The sequence below is a fragment of the Callospermophilus lateralis genome, chromosome 1, assembly GCF_048772815.1.
Source record: "Callospermophilus lateralis isolate mCalLat2 chromosome 1, mCalLat2.hap1, whole genome shotgun sequence".
NCBI classification, from domain to species: Eukaryota; Metazoa; Chordata; class Mammalia; order Rodentia; family Sciuridae; genus Callospermophilus; species Callospermophilus lateralis.
The window spans coordinates 139,555,668-139,572,512 of record NC_135305.1 but is presented as its reverse complement, the minus strand read 5'-3'; the positions used below and the strand labels follow the sequence as shown (position 1 = coordinate 139,572,512).

Genomic DNA, 16,845 nt, shown 5'->3' with positions numbered 1-16,845 from the left:
CCCAAGGTATGGATGAACCACAGTTTGCTTAACCATTTACATGTTTTTTGGTTTGGGTTTTTTATTTTGGTTTTTTGGGTTTTTTGGTTTGGTTTTGGTACTGGGTAGGATATTAAACCCAGGGGTGCCTAACCACTAAGACATATCCCCAGCCTTTTATTTTTTATTTTGAGACAGAGTCTTGCTAAGCTGCTTAGGGCCTCATTAGTTGCTAAGGCCAGGCTCAAACTTGCAATCCTCCTGCCTCAGCCTCCCAAGTCACTGGGATTACAGGCTTGTGCCACCACACTCAGCAACATTTACATGTTGAACAACTAGGCTAATTCCAGATTTGGGCTATTATAATTAAAGTTACTATGAACATTTGTGTATAAGTTTTTGTGTGAACAATCTTTATTTTTCTGGAGTAAGTGCTCAGGAATACAATTGCTGGGTCATATGATAGTTGTATGCTTTAGTCATGAAAATAATTTTTAATAAATAGCAACTTAATTCTTCATCAAGAGAATAAGCCAATGCCTGGTTGTGGTGGTATGTGCCTGTAATCCCAGCTATTCAGGAGGGTAGAGCAGAAGGATTATGAGTTTAGAACCAGCTTGAGCAACTTAATGAGATCCTGTCTCAAAAACAAAACAAAAAGAGAAAATAGACCAGAATTTACTTGATCATTCATCTGTCAGTAGATATATATTGTTTCTAATTAATGGACAATTATAAAATGATTCTGTACTTTGCCCTTAAATTATTTTTGCATGTCCCATATTTACTTATGGCAAGTTCCAATGAGTGGAGTTACCCCATCATGGGTTCAGAGACTTTTTGGTAGTTAATGGACATTTCTGATTGCTGACAACACACTGCATAGGTTATTAGATTGGTGTTCTCAGCATGTCCTGATAGGTGATTGGCTTGTGGGGTCCATGAAGACTAGTGGTGGGTACTATCTGGAATACCAAGGGAAATGACAAGAAAGGGGAATAGAGAGCCAGTAAAGCCTCAGTAGGCATGGTTTGTGCTTCCCTAACAATTCCTTCATCATGCCCATCAGTGCTAGATGCCAAAGGCCTGGCACGGAGTTTCTTTAACCAGCTCTGGGAAGTATGTGGCCAGTGGCAGAAGCAGGTGCCGTTGACTGCCTGGACCCCGCAGCGACAGTGGCTGGTCTCCATCCATGCCATCCGAAACACTCGCCGCAAGATGGAGGACCGGCATGTGTTCCTTCCCACCTTCAACCAGCTCTTTGGTTTCTCTGTAAGTGTTCCACCTGCAGGGTCCAGGGGCAGGTGGTATCCTACACCAGCATAGAAAAACTAGAGCAGAGGTGGGGACCTTGCCTACTAAGAAGAGATGCCAGTTAAGCCAGGAAGAACATCTCTTGGCTGTAATCTCAAGACTGAAGTGCTGGGCAGCTCTAAAAGCACTTCCTAGGGAGAATCTAGAAGCCCTAATTAATAGTACCAGCAACTTTGGGCCAAGTTGCCAGGTACCCTGCTTTCCCAGGGAAGAACCAAAAAAGGCAACAGTTGGCCTATATCTATTGTAAGAGTAGGCCCCAGTGCCACATTTACCCTTGCACTAAGAACACCCTGGTACATCTTAGCAGCCCAGTACAGATGGTGAAACTAAGGCTTCAAACGCTTCCCTCTTCCAAATCTCCCAATTCATAAGTGCATGAGACAGGTTTATCCTTCTGATGGTAAAGATCATGTTGATTCTTCCAGATACTGCCTGTCTCAGTCTGTTTTCTATTTCAACAATACAATACTCAAGACTGGGTAATTTATAAATAAAGGAGATTTATTTCTTATAGTTCTGCAGACTGGGAGGTACAAGGTCAAGGGCTACATTTGATGAAGGTCTTCTGCAGAGTCCTGGGGCAGCATAGGGAAACACATGGTGAGATGGAACAAGTTTGCCAAAAATGACTTGCTTTATAACAAAGCCACTCCCTTGAAAACCATTTATCCATTAATCCCCGAATGGATTAATTCCAATTACCTCCGAAAGGTCCTATCTCCAAATACCATAAGACTTTGGGAATGGGGATATAGCTCAATGGTAGAGTGCTTAACATGTGCAAGGCCCTGAGTTCAATCCCTAGTACCACAAAATAAACAAGATTTGGGGGATTACATTTCCAACACATGAATTCTGGGGGTGGGGGAAGTAGCAAACATTGAAACCTTAGCGCTACTAGTCACTGCCTGGGCTGCATTCTCCCCAGATGAGAGCAGCTGGCCAGGGGCCCCAGCCAGGCGCAAGGCCAGCAAGTCTGTGACTCCCACTGCATTCACCACCAGGACCCCGTAGACCGCGCCTACTTTGCTGTGTTTGATGGTCATGGAGGTGTGGATGCCGCAAGGTATGCTGCTGTTCATGTGCATGCTAATGCTGCTCACCAGCCAGAGCTGCCCACAGACCCTGCAGGAGCCCTCAAAGAAGCTTTCCGGCGCACAGATGAAATGTTTCTCTGGAAAGCCAAGCGAGAGGTAGGAACCAGCAACTGGATCTCAATTGTGGTTTGGGGGATAATAACATCAAAGAGTCCTGCCTCTTCAGAGGCAAAGAAACCAAAGTGATTGATGGTACAGGAAGATCCTCCCTGAATACTGCTGGTAGTCATGTCATTTCATTCTTGTAGGACAGGGCATCATTGCTCATTTGAGTGGAAGCAGCACAAAGCTTGCCCCTTGTATTAGGCTATTTTTCATTATTCTAACAAAATAACCTGGGGCTATATAACTTTATGAAGATAAGAGATTTATTTTGACTTATGATTCTGGAAGTACAAGGTCAAGAAACTTCATTTGTTAATAGTCTTGCTGTCAAATTCCCTCAGAGCATCAGATGTCAAGAGACAGGATGTCAAGGCTGTATCTTCCAGCCTTCCTCCCTTTCCTTGTTACCAGGATTCAACCATTGTGACCCCACCACCGATGACCTTATCTAAGCCATTGCCTCCCAAAGGCCCCACCTATAAACACTATAGTTAAGTTTCTGCCCCCTTAATACCTGAGAAGGGGATTAAATTTGAACACCTGAAGCTTTGTGAAACACTAGAGCAGTCTCCAAGCCATACTACCCCTGACTCAGCTTGCTCAGCCCTCAACAATGTAAGCCTGAAGTGGTCTATAGACCATGAGAGGAAAGGCAGACTGTTTTCAGATGTACTCAGGGTTTTGTTTTAATCAAACATGGTAAGGCAACAAGTGACTTGGCAGAAGAGTTTATTACTTCCAGCTTCCAAAAGGAGGAGGCATACCATGTCATAAGGACCACCCAGGGAAGCACCAGGGTGGGTCAGGAAGCATAGGGAGTGAGGCCAATATGGCCTCCAAGGAAGACACCAATGAGGCCAGGCAGGCAAGTTCCAGCAAGCTCAGAATTGGATGGTTTGAATAACCTCAATCAGTTTTATACATAGGTTGGCCCTCAGCCTTCCAGTATCAGGCTCTGAAGTCATCCAGGGCAGGGTGAACTTTGCTTGGTAGGTAAGGAAGGAGGTTTAGGGGAACATGAACTCAATATCAGCTGGCTTGCCCATGAAAGGTGCACTTACAGGCCAGGTGTATGCTGTCTCTAGGAATTAGCTAGCTGTGAGGGCAGTCTCTCTAGGATCAAAAAGCTCTAAGATATCAGCCCATCATAAAATACAGAAAATGTAAAACAATAAACATCCTACCTCCCCTTGCTCTTCTGGGCAAGGTCTCAATAGGCTGCTGATGTCTACCTAGAGCACACTTTGCTCTCAAGTGTGTGTGTGAATGAGGCCGTTGGTTCGAAAGAAGAAACAGCGCAGTATCCCCACTGGCCCTAACTTCACTGTGCTCTCCCCACCCTGTGAGGGCCATTCTACTATTGGGCCTATTTTAGACAATGGGAAACTAAGATTCAGATTGCTTAAAAGTCCTGCCTCATTGAGGAGCCACTCTGTCATCACACTCTGACCACATACCTTAGTGAAATTCAGTGGAGCTGAGCTGGATTTTGCATCCTAACAAATAACTATAGAGCACCTAAAATCATAAGGGGGAGCCTAATGGGAAACTGATAATTCTTTTCTCCTGGCCACTCTACCTTCAGTAGGTAAAATAGGCCTCTGAGCTTAGTACTGTTTCTTAGCGTACAGAACAGAGTCTCTGAAGCAGGTGTTTATTTTATTTTTCTTTTTTGTTTTTTGGCAGTGCTCAGAGGGAACCCAGGGCCTCACACGTACTATACCTCCAGCCTCCATTATTTTCTTTAAACAGCTTTATTGAAATATAACTGACAATAATAAATCACATATATTTAAAGTATGCAATTGGATAAACTTTGGCTTATATGTATACCCATAAAATCCCCACCTCAGTAATGGACATATTCATCACACCCCCAAATTTTTCTTGCCCTATGTCATCCCTGTCCTCTTTCTGCCCTCTCTGCCCACTCATCAGACTTGCTCTTCTGTATCCTGCTGCTACAGACAAGCTTGGTGTTCCAGAGTTTGTTATCACTGGGGTTCCATAAGGTGTGCTCTCCTTCCATGTGGTGTAATCATTACACAATTCAATTCATCTTTGCTACTGTGGATTCTGTAGTCCTCTTTTTCACCAGGTACTGTTCCAGCAGCAGTTCTGTCTCATTCAGCATGCGCTTGCCATGCAGGCTCCAGGTCACACCTCACCCAGTTGGGTCCCCTCTCTTGCAGCGGCTGCAGAGTGGCACCACAGGCGTGTGTGCACTTATCACAGGAACGACTTTACACATCGCATGGCTCGGGGACTCCCAGGTCATCCTGGTGCAACAGGGACAAGTGGTGAAGCTGATGGAACCACACAAACCTGAGCGACAGGTAAGCTAATGTCTAAGCCCAGGACATTTCCAAATACCCATCATGCTTGTGTCTGTGTAGGGGACTCAAGTTCCCTGTGTAGGGAACCTCAAAGGGAAACAGAATTCCAGAAGAACAGCAAGGTATTGTTGGGGCAGATAATAAAGTATAAAGGGCCCTAGAAACTACTGGCTCTCCTGCAGAGGGAGGACTCTCCTCCCTCACTTGAGTGGCCAGGGAGCCCCAAGTTCTGTAGGTCACAGTGACATGGAGCCCAGAGGTCCCGGCAAGAGCTGGGCCCTCTCCCTCAACAACAAGTGGGATCAACTTATCCTATTATAGAGTCCTGTAAAGCACATGAACAAGGAGTGGCTGACCATGGGCTAGGGGCAAAGAGGTGACGCTGTACTGGGACTAGGAGGAACGGGCATAGGACTGTATTAGTTACAGGCTACACTGGGATCCTGGGATTCTGAGATCACTCACCTATTTGAACCTCAAGGTCATTACCTGGACATTAGGATCATGCTCCTGCTCAGACCATATTTTTTTTTTAAATATATTTTTTTAGTTTGTCAGTGGACTTTCATTTTATTTATTTATATGTGGTACTGAGAATCGAACTCAGTGCCTCACACATACAAGGCCAGCACTCTACCACTGAGCCACCACCCCGGCCCCAGACCATATTTCACAAATGTCTGTCTGTCCCCAAAGGTCAAAGTGGAAATGTTGGATATCAAGGAATGCCTGTATGTCCCACTCCAAACCCTGTTTTTTCCACACACTGCTCTGCACTGGCTTTTTTCACTTAGCCATATACCTGGTGAGCCATCTCACATCAGCATGTAAAGCACTCCATCCTTTCATAGAAACCTATGGCATTTCATTCATCATTTAGTCCCTTTAGGATAGGTATTAAGATCTTGAATCTTCCAGTGCTAAAAACATTGCAGCAATGAATAGCTTTGTACTTCACATTGTTGAGTGTATATATAGTTTTTTTAATATTTTTTTAATTGTTGATGAATCTTTATTTTGTTTCTTTATATGTGGTGCTGAGAATCGAACCCAGTGCCTCATGCATGCTAGGCAAGTGCTCTACCACTGAGCCACAACCCCACCCCCTGTAAATTTTTAAAACAGATTTCTACAAGTAGAATTGCTCTGTCAGAATAGAAGAATCTACAGTCTTAATAGATTTTGCTCAACTGCCCTCTTTGGGCTAAGCCAGTTGGTGGATGCTTAAGCAAATCATTTGAGAGGCTCCATTACCCACTAGTCCCACCAACCTGTGGGATTCCACCCATCTGAGAGATCAGAAAGATATCTAAGGGCAGTTGTTTAGTTTGCTTTTTCATCTTACAGAGCAAGTTTAAACTTTTTTCAAAAGTTCAAGGTCATTTTCATTGCCTTTCCTGTGTGTGCTCTGTTCCCGTCCTTTGCCTATTTGTTACAGTTTGTAGGCACCTTAGACATGTTGCAGAGTTTGGCTCTTGTCTGATGATTTGCAAAGTTTTCCTGCATTTGTCGTTTCTCCCTTGTCTCTGTTTATAGGCTTTTTCCATGTAAGAGTTTTGGGTTTCCTGCAGTGGGGTTGAACAATCTTTTCTTTTTGTGGCTTCTAGATTAGGAAAATAGGACAGACTATCAGGTATTGATAACCACCAAGGCTCTGACATGGGCCACACATGTACTCTCCCCATTGTACAGAGAGAACTGAGGCTTAGATAGGCTTAGTCATTTTTCTAAAGCATATAGCCAAAGTGGTAGATAGTCTCTGACAGCCTGCTGCCACCATAACCATGGGAGGGGAGTTGTTACCTGCTCCCTGATGGGCCCTTCTCCCCAAGACAGGTAAAATGTAACCAGGTTTGGATTAGGTGCAAACCTCTGCTTAGAGCACTTGGGCACATCTCTGCAGACCCAATGTCCAGCACTTCCTCTGAAGCCCAGTGGGGACCTTTTCCAAATAGTGCCCTATTCCCATTTCTCTCTACCATGCACCTGGTAAGCCATCTTACATCAGCATGTAAAGCATCATTTAGTCCCTACATTGTGGTGCCATGACAGAGCACAGAAAGGTGTCGTTGCTTGGTCCTGAGGATTGTGTGGGGACCTATGTTGCTGCCTTAACCGTAACTGTCTAAACAGAGCCTCTTCTACCACTGGAGTCAGTTCATGCCAGCAGGCGTTTGTCACCTACTCTGTTCAAGGTACCTTGCTGAGGTGGCAAGATGACAACACAGAACCCATGACCTATCTCCCAGTAACTCCCTGTCTAATGAAAAAGCAAAGAATTACTGGTGAGGGTACAGGACATGGACAGAGTGCTGGAGAAGACAAGGCAGAGAGGAATGGGAGTGGACCATGGGGCCACATCTTGAAGGCAGGCCACCTCAGCAGGCCAGTGACAATGTCCAGGAAATGAGAGAGAGAGATTAAGCAAGAACCAGACTCAAAGAACACTGACCTGCAGGACTGCCCTGGGCAAAGAAGAATTCTGTAAGAAATCACTAGAAGCTTCTAAAATGTTCAGACCACCAAAGGGCTAGGTCACAAAAAAACTAAAGCCAGGAGAGTTTTAAGAATCATCTGCAGTCACAGGTCATGGCAGACAAGCTGCAGCAAGGATCTACTTTAGGAGAGACAGAAGGAAAAGCTCAGGTTTAAGGATGGAGACATGAGAGGGCATAGGCATCCAAGAAAATAATGATGCTGTGGACAGCTATCACTAGGGCCTTGTAAACCCTGGAGAACATGACTGTTAATGGAACTGCTGGGCCAACAGCATGGGGTTTGAGCTGGGAGATCAGAAAGATGAGGAATGGGCTGGGGATGTGGCTCAAGCGGTAGCGCGCTTGCCTGGCATGTGTGCGGCCCGGGTTCGATCCTCAGCACCACATACAAACAAAGATGTTGTGTCCGCCGAGAACTAAAAAAAAAATAAACAAATATTAAAAAAAAAAAAAGAGAGAGAGAGAGAGAGAAAGATGAGGCAGAAGGAACAAAGGAGAGCTGAGAGGGTAGGTATCCAAGGAGATAGAAGACACTGTGGGCCTGAACCAAGCCAAGCTGGTCCAGCCTGTGGCTGTGGTGAGGCTGCTGTGGCTAGTACAAATGGAAGTGGAAGACATGGAAGGGGAAGGAGATCTGGACACAAGACCAGGGTTACAGGACCAAGGGTGATGAGGCAGGTCTGCTTCAGTTACAGTGCTCTAGGTCCCAAAGCCTAGGAAGCCTGCATGGACAGAGTGTGTCTGTTGGCCCAGGGGACCCTGTTAGTTTCCAAACTGCATGGCTGTCAGGATGAGGGGGTCACAGGCCCAGGAGAGCAGCATGGCCCAGGGACCCTCCCAGCCTCCAACCCAGCCCTGTCCCCACAGCCACCTCAGGGGTCTGGGGCTTCAGGAAGGAGGGTCCTGCTATTTGGAAGGCCTAGGCTCCCTGCTTTTCAGACTCCTTGGGAAAATCCTGCTCCCAAGAGGGACTATAGTAGGTAAGCCCAGGTCCTTTGGCACCACCCATCCCAAGGTTGAAGGTGGATGAATGTGGGCTATGTGCCCTACCTATGGGGAACCCTGAGAGAATCTCATAGTTCTCCTTTGGTAACCCCCACTTACTGTCCCCACCTCCTGGCATTAAGGATTTGGGGAGAGCTGAACCATGTAGGAGCTAAAAGCAGAGAAAGGCTAACAATTCTCAACATCTTCCCATGGGCATAGGCTAAGGGTGGGCTTACCACCCCTCTTAGGGGAAAGCCTGAGGGGATAAGGGGTCTGCTCCCATCTGCAGCTCCTAGCTGGTCTTCAGGTTCCTTGTGGGTGTATATGTGAACACACGTATGCATGAACACTTGTGAATTTGCCTGTATAGTATGTCTGTCCATATGCTCCTTCTGGCCTTCATGATTTTCTCTGGCCCTGCCTAGACCCAAGGGCAACTTTGGGAGCCTTGGAGGTCCCTTAATCCTGCCTCCTTCACAGTTTTAAGAATTCCACGCTAGGCTGGACTAGGTGACTGCTTCTAGTGACCAAGAGTCTCAGCCTACCAGGCACCCATCCATTCACTGTACAGGGCCATAGCAGCTCACTCTGTTGGGTCAGAGTGCCTACAAAGTGAGTTCCTATCATCCCTACTGTGATATCCTCTATGGGGGAACTGTACACAAAAGCCCAGTCTTCAGTGCTGTCAGCCACATGAAAGACTCTGTCCTCCAGCCTCCTGTAATGTGTCTGCATCAGGACAGTCTCCCAGCCTGTTCAGCTAGTGCTGTGCCCCAGAGACTATGTGAGCATGTTGCAAAGTCAGGCAGCTTACCCAACAATTAAATTAGGGATAAAGGACATCCTCCCTCCTGCAGTAGACGTGTGAGATACCTTGCTCCCAGTAAGGCACATGGGATGCACTCAACTATTGTCACCTGCCTTCAGGCAACAGATCCACATCTGGAAAACCTCTCTTCTTTGGGGGAACTAATAGGACCAAAGAAAGTTTTTGAGAGACTTGTGGAAAGAAGTTGGACTGGAGCATCATGGTCCTCTGGTGAACAGAGAGAGTACCTAGAAATGAGCTTAGGTGGAGGGAAAAGGACAAGAACAAAGCAGGCGCAGGACTGCCAGCCAGGGCCCGGCTTAGGTTTCATGGGCCCTCCCTATAGCTGCATATATGTATCACATGCTTCATCTTGTCCCAGCAACTTTCAAAGTAAGGACAGTAGGCCTAAGTTGAAAGATCTATCATTTAAATCTGGGACTCGTGTCTTTCTGATGCTTTAAGCACTTCCCTGGTCCCAAAACACTGCTCAGGGACAGAGTCATGGCTTATTGGCCTCAGGTGATCCAGTTATGTTTACACCATTCCTTATACTTAGTCATTCCTGCAATTGAAGGACTTGCATGTTATTTATAGTTCTCACTTTTTAATGATGTCTAATTTGCATGCATGTATGAACCTCCTGACTTGGTTTAAGAGATAGGTCTTTGAACATGTCTTAGAAACCAGCTCAGTCTCTCTGCTTAGGCATTGGCATTGGGGGGGGCCCTGTCCCAAGGACTCACTGAGGCCTCAAACTCTTGTCTCCCTATAGGATGAGAAGGCACGCATTGAAGCACTGGGCGGCTTCGTGTCTTTCATGGACTGCTGGAGAGTCAATGGGACCCTGGCCGTCTCCAGAGCCATAGGTAAGGGTGATACAGAAGTAGGCACAGGCAGAGGGAGGTTGCTGGATGCCCAGACCTGAAACTATGGCCCAGTGGTTTAGGATAGAGTGGCATTAAGGATTTGGGGAGGGCTGAACCATGTAGGAGCTAAAAGCAGAGAAAGGCTAACAATTCTCAACTAATCTTCCCATGGGCACAAGCTAAGGGTGGGCTCACCACCCCTCTTAAGGGAAAGCCTGAGGATGCCAAAAAGGGTTTGCAAGGATTCTCCTTGACTTATGGTAGAATTTACTGCCAATAAGTCCCTAGTAAGTTGACAATATCTTAAGTCAAAAATGTGTTTAATGCAGCTACCTTAGCAAGCATCCTAGCTTAGCAATACAATCTACTGTTGGATTTCAGTTGTTTTCTGTCGATTATGGGGCTGACTGGAAGCTGCAGTTCACTGCTGCCAGCAGTACCAAAAGAATCAGACTACAGATCACTAACCCACGAAAGGAGCAAAATTCAAACTGTGAGGGCTGGGGTTGTGATTCAGCGGTAGAGTGCTCGCTCATCTAGCATGTGCGAGGTGCTGGGTTCAATCCTCTGTACCACATAAAAATAAATAAATGAGATAAAGGTATTGTGTTCAACTACAACTAAAAAATATATATTTAAAAAATTCAAACTGCAGGTTTTTTTTTAAATTTGTATTGCTTTCACATCATTGTAAAGCCAAAAAAATCATAAGTTTAACCATCATACATCAGGGATCATCCATACTGTGTTTATGTTATCAGATTGTGACAGGTATAGGAAACATTTAAAAACTACAACTAAACACCTAAGAAATTTTCATCTCCCACCATAATTGCATTTTAAGTTATGTATTGTTAATTCTTTTGTGTGTGTGTATTTGTATATATATATATAAAAATAAAATATTTATGTTTTAGCTATAGATGGATACAATACCTTTATTTTATTTATTTATTTTTATGTGGTGCTGAGGATCAAACCAAGTGCCTCACATGAGCCACAACCCCAGCCCTATATTGTTAAATCTTAATTAAAACAGGTCCCCCCAAAGTCTAGTAGGAAACCTTTAAATATTCCTTTTTTTTTTTTTTTTTTTTTTTTTTGGAACTGGTGATTGAACTCAGAGGCACTCGACAACTGAGCCACATCCCCAGTCCTATTTTGTATTTTATTTAGAGACAGGGTCTCTAAATAATTCTTAAGTAAGGTTACACACACACACATTCATGCTAATGATTCCTGTTTATCTTTTTGAAAAACACAGCAGGGGGCTGAGGATGTGGCTCAAGCAGTAGCGCGCTCACCTGGCATGTGTGCCGCCCAGGTTCAATTCTCAGCACCACATACAAACAAAGATGTTGTGTCCGCCGATAACTAAAAAATAAATATTAAAGTTCTCTCTCTCTCTCTCTCTCTCTCTCTCTCTCTCTCTCTCTCTCTCTCTCTTTAAAAAAAAAAAATTTAAAAAAAAAAGAAAGAAAGAAAAACACAGCAGTTTCTCATCCCATTTTCTCAGTATCCCATCACTGCTAGGTCTCAGTCTGGAGACCACACCTGGCCCTTCCAAGTACTTAAGAATCATTCCCTTCCCAGCTTATTCTCTGGAATTTGCCACTGGCCCATCTCACCCTCCTGAAATGTCCTATCCTTGGCAGATGAGGTAATAGCCCATCTTCATACTGCTGACGCCATTGTATCTCTGGACATACCAGGAGAGGGCCAGCAGGGGTAAAGGAAGCAACAAAAGCCCTATCTGAGTGGAAATTGGGAAGATTGGGCTAGGTCATGGTCAGGGGATTTCAAGGAGGGCTAGAAACATTGGGATAGTTTGCATATGGGGGCTATAGATTTTGTGAGAACAGGTGGGCTCTGTACTCTCAGGGCTTGGGGGCAGTAACCAGCACTGAGGTTGGGGCCTAGGCAGAAGGAAAGAAGTAAGGTCCTCTGACAAAAAGCTCTTCCTCCCTTGCCCAGGAGATATCTTCCAGAAGCCCTATGTGTCTGGGGAGGCAGATGCAGCCTCCTGGGAGCTGACAGGCTCTGAGGACTACCTGCTGCTTGCCTGTGATGGCTTCTTCGATGTCGTCTCCCACCAGGAAGTCACCAGCCTTGTCCACAACCACCTGGTGAGGCAGCAGGGATGCGGGCTTCATGTCGCTGAGGATCTGGTGGCTGCAGCCCGGGAGCGAGGCTCCCATGACAACATCACAGTCATGGTGGTCTTCCTCAGAGACCCCCAAGAGCTGCTGAAGAGCAAGATCCAGGGTGCAGGGGACTCCCTGGCAGATGTGAGAAGCCAGAACTTGCTCTCTGGCTTCTCAGAGCCTGAGACCAACACTCCACAGAGAAGTTAGGTGGTCTAGGGCCCCCATCATCCCATCCTGACCCCTCCCCCTCCATCCTTGTGATTCTCCCCCTTAGAGGCCTTAGGACCCAACAGGCGGTAGTGGTCAGAGGGTGCCCACCCATACAGCGCTTCCCCCGGTACCCCGAGCCGCTCATGGTGCGTGTTGCAGCCTGTCCTGGTGGCACCCATAGAACTGCATCAAGCAGCTGGTATGTCTCAGAAGGAAACATAGGGGAAAGACCTCACCAAAGAGAAGATGGCCCTGGAAGTGAGTCAGCTCTTTATCCCACCTCCCATCAGAGCAGGGGTAAGACCAGAGGCCATAAGCACCTGGTGACAGCCCAATCAAAGACACAGGGTGTGTATGTGGAACAGCAAGCTGCACCTGTGCCTGGGACCCTCAGACAGATCCAGGAGCCTCAGACATCTTCAAGCATCCTGGGTCAGGCCCAGTAGGCAGGGTGTCCAGCCCAGGTTTCTCATGGCTTCTCGCTATGGCTATGGCCTTGGCTGTGGCTGGGTATGACAGGTCCACAGGTCATGCCAGCTTCCAAAAGAAGAGAAAGTGGCCTTGCTGGAAAGAAAGGGGACACCAGGGCTCTGGTTCACAGCAGCCATTAGGCAGCCTGTGATGTGCCAAGGCCTTCCAGGTCCTCTCTCTTCCCTTGAGCACCCTGAGGAGGTGGAGTTCAAAACCTTCGACATGACACACTTGTCTTTTGTGTAAGTTCAGATTTTATTCCAGGGAAAAGTCTGATCCAGAAGCAGTATTTCAGGTTTATCTTTGTTTTTTCAGTGCCAAGATGACCCACAGTGTCATATAATTTAAGCAGAGATTGGTGTTTATTTTACTTCTTAGAAAACTTAAGTATTTACTCTTTTTTTTTTTTAAACCATTTTTTTGTGGAAACTTTTTTGTTGCAGTATTACTGAATTTTTTTCTAAATCAGGATTGAAATAGAAACTTTTCCAGGTGGTGTTAATAAGCCATTCAAGTGCCTTAAACAGCTTTGGGGGTAGATGAGAACTGCTCATCCCGCCATGGATCTTGATAGGTGATTTGAAGTTCTCACAAAAGCAGCATTTGTTTTGTTAGGGAGTCATGATTTTTAGCTAGACATCCTTCTGGAAGAGTTCTTTTGCCTCTTTGTAATGCCAAGCACCCTTAGGAGCCTCCCTGAGGTGACTGGCAGGAGCCACGGCTACTGTGGGACCACTCCTAGACCACAGGGCTCTGGGATCCCGGGTGACATCTGTCTCTTACCCCCTGGCCCCAATCACAGGCAGAGGAACCTTATTGCTATTTGACTGGAATGTTCCAGAATATCTTTGTGTATTTGTAATCACATAGGTTTCTTTGGTATAAACAATTAAGAGGGTCTGGCAAGCCTGGAGACAGCCCAGGGTCTCCAGCTTTGACTAAAGGCAGTGGGAATGCTGCTGGCACTCTGACAGCACCAGCCACAGTTCCTCATCTGGCTTCTGTGACTGGTACCCTCCCCTGCTGGGCTCTGCCCTATAGCCTGAACAGCCATGAGAGATTCCCACATTCCCTAGATCATCTGGAAAGTGAGGCTCATAAGCGATGATACTTAGGTGCCTAAAAGAGCTCACATAGTGTGTGTAGGGGCAAAAGTGGCAGGACTGGTAAGGAAGCCAGGCAGAGGGCAGGGACGCTAGGGGGACAGAGTGGGTTGAACAACTTAGGCCCTTCAGAAGTAGCCTCAGTGGGAAGGAATAGTGATGAGCAGGGCTGCTCCAGCAGAGGCTAGCAGGTCCAAGGAGCAATGGATGGTTCAGCCAATGCTTATAGAAGTGGCAATAGGAGGTTTGGCTGTGAGATCCCTTCAGTAATAATCATTGTCCACCTGAAGACAGCAGGGCCCCAGAAATGTCTGCACAGCTGTGCTCAGATTGCCTTGGCCCTTCTCTCAGTTCACAGAATGGGTTCAAGAGTCGCCCAACCCAAGACAGGTCTACTATCCACAGGAAGGAAGAGAGCCAACCTTGGTAGAGCATGCGGCTGCATACTCAGTGTTCACCCCTAGTCCCAGAGCAGGGATGAAGGTCTTAAACTATGCGGTCAGAGCCTTGCTCAAGGTCCCCTGATAGAAAGCATCTTAAACATTGTTATTCAGAGAATGGTTGGTGACCAACAATGATCAGGTATTGCTTAACTTGAAGGCCCTGTTGCCTTCTGAGGGCCAGAAACCAGAACCCCTTGTGCCCTCTCAGCTCAAGGCTGAACAAGATGCTGGGATGTAGCATCCCACATCCATGCTAGCATCCTGCCCTGGCGGTGACCTTGACAGAAAGAGGGAGCTATTGGTTCTGTTTTTCCCTATTCTTTTGATAATCTTATTCTGTTCATTTTGCCAAGAGTGGAGTTTCTCCCTTGAGGGGTTTAGGCCACAACCATTTGGTGGTATGATTCATACTGTGGTCTGAGTCTCTACTAGATATCCTCTTAGCTCAACAGAGAGGAAACCCCTTCCCCAGGATTGTCTAAGCACCTCCCACTACCCTGAGCCAGGCTGTCCTGCCATGGGAATGTCCAAGCCCCTGCCTGGCAGAAGTCTGGAGTAAACATTCAGAGCTGCTCCATCCTTACCTTGGGACCAAGGGAGGCTTTGTTCTCCTGTCAGGGACTGGCCTTACACCAACTCCTAGGCAATGGAAGGCCCTTCCATCTTGACTGGGGCTGGACCAGGAGTCACCAGGTATCTTTAGCTTCCTAGATTCCTGGGCCACCTCCTTTTGGGCCTTAGTCCCAAGAGGGATGCTGGTCTGAAAAATCCAAATCCTTCTCAAGTTTCAGCTTTACCACCAGCTCACTCTATGAGCTGAACAAGTTGTTGCATCTCTCTGGGCCTCAGTTTCCCTTTTGTAAGACACAAGGGTTGCACAGTGTCTGGAATGACTTCAACCTTTTGGAATCCTGGAAGCTCAGGGGCTACTCAAGGTGAGCCTAGTGGGCCTGGGGAAGATGCACTGATACCAGTGCAGAGGACCCCTCCCCCACAGCCAGCAGGAACCAGATTAAGTATTATTAGTGTCTATTCTTAAAATTAAGTGGGTTGAAAAAGAATCGAGTTATAGATGCCAGCGCCTTATATGGAATACAAAAGCTGGAGAAACCAAACCCTGCTTTTACAGGTAAGGCTGACTCCCAGCTGAGGCCTGCAGGGGTTGTAGGTGTAGGAAGGGCAGGAGGCCACAGCTACACTCTCAAGGATGTTCTGGTCAAAATCCAAGATAGGAAGTGGGTATATTTTAGGGAGCATAGGGACACAGTGTGGGCAGGGCAGCCAATGGAGTCTCAGGCCCCCTGAGAGAGTAACAGTCTTCCTGAGATTTGAGGTCAGCCTTGGATGAGCCCCTGCCATTGACCATGGTCTGGCTCCTCCTGCCCTCCCTGGGGTCAGCATGCAGCCCCAGTCCTCACCCTCTCCCCTGCTGTGGCAAGTTTTGGCATCCCTGCTACCTCAGCAGTATTCCCAGGGCTGGAAGGACAGCTCTGGCCTTTCCTAGGCCTGGTCCTGACCCAAACTATATGGAAGCCAGGTAGGCCTGTGTAAAATAAGCTGTTTCTGATTTGATTCTGCCTCCGTAGTCCAAAGGGGGCAGCCCCTGGAGTCCTGTGCTTTTGCCGAGACTCCATAGCTTTGCCAAATGCGCCGAGCTTTGCCATTCACGTGCCATGTGGGCCTTGCCAAGGGTTTATCTGTGCACACCTCAGGGGGCTTCCTGGGAGTAGTGTTCTTGTGTGACAGGGAGTCTTGTTCCAAGACATAATGACTGTTTCCCCTGGTCTTAGGGACAAGTCCCAAGGTGAAAAGGCCAGAAGGGTGGTCTCGTCCCAGGGACTCACCATGCTGAAGTGTCAATAAACTATGAATTCTGAGACTCTTTGTCTCCTGAGTTGTGCTTTCTTTTCTCACCTCTTAATACCATTAATATCCAGGGTATGTTTAAAAGTTCCTGAGGTGTTGGGGAATAGTCTACAAATCTTGGGAAGCATCCCTTTTAGCCAACTCAGCCTGCTTTTCATCCCAGAGGCTTCAAGACCACTCCCACCAGCAGCAGAAGGGTTATGGGAAAGGGTTGAGGCCCAGGACATTGGGGAGTCCCAGAAGCACCTGGTGACTCCAGGAACCGCACTTCGCTACCAAGGATGAGACCATTCCAGCATGTCAGACTTGGACTCACAGGTGGCTATATGCCTTCATAATACCTCCTTAAATACTCAGGGGAAAAATCAAAGCACTAAGCATTTCTTCTGCCTCCATTACTATTGCCTGCCTGCCACTCTACCCTTTGTATCGCAGGGCTGCCCTCACCACTCCCACCAGGACTAGCTGCATGCCTGCAGCAGGACCTCCCACGTAGGGCAAGGATAGAAGCATAGTCAACAGACTTGGGTTACTTAGTAGGGAGCCAGGTTTGCAGCTGGGGCTAAAGAGAAAAAGCCCAGAAGGAAGTCACATGAAGACTTTACTACT

General features: G+C 46.9%; 1 protein-coding gene across 1 annotated transcript in view; it reads left to right on the top strand.

Annotated features, from left to right (window-relative positions):
• Nucleotides 1-16,249, top strand: part of Ppm1f (protein phosphatase, Mg2+/Mn2+ dependent 1F) — a 30,184-nt gene extending 13,935 nt beyond the window's left edge. The window contains exons 4-8 of the mRNA XM_076864052.1: nucleotides 1,049-1,251; nucleotides 2,301-2,489; nucleotides 4,691-4,834; nucleotides 9,903-9,996; nucleotides 11,971-16,249. Coding sequence (XP_076720167.1) covers nucleotides 1,049-1,251; nucleotides 2,301-2,489; nucleotides 4,691-4,834; nucleotides 9,903-9,996; nucleotides 11,971-12,350 — 1,010 coding nt within the window. The 3' untranslated portion in view covers nucleotides 12,351-16,249. The remainder of the gene's footprint in view (nucleotides 1-1,048; nucleotides 1,252-2,300; nucleotides 2,490-4,690; nucleotides 4,835-9,902; nucleotides 9,997-11,970) is intronic.
• Nucleotides 16,250-16,845: the final 596 nt, after the last annotated feature.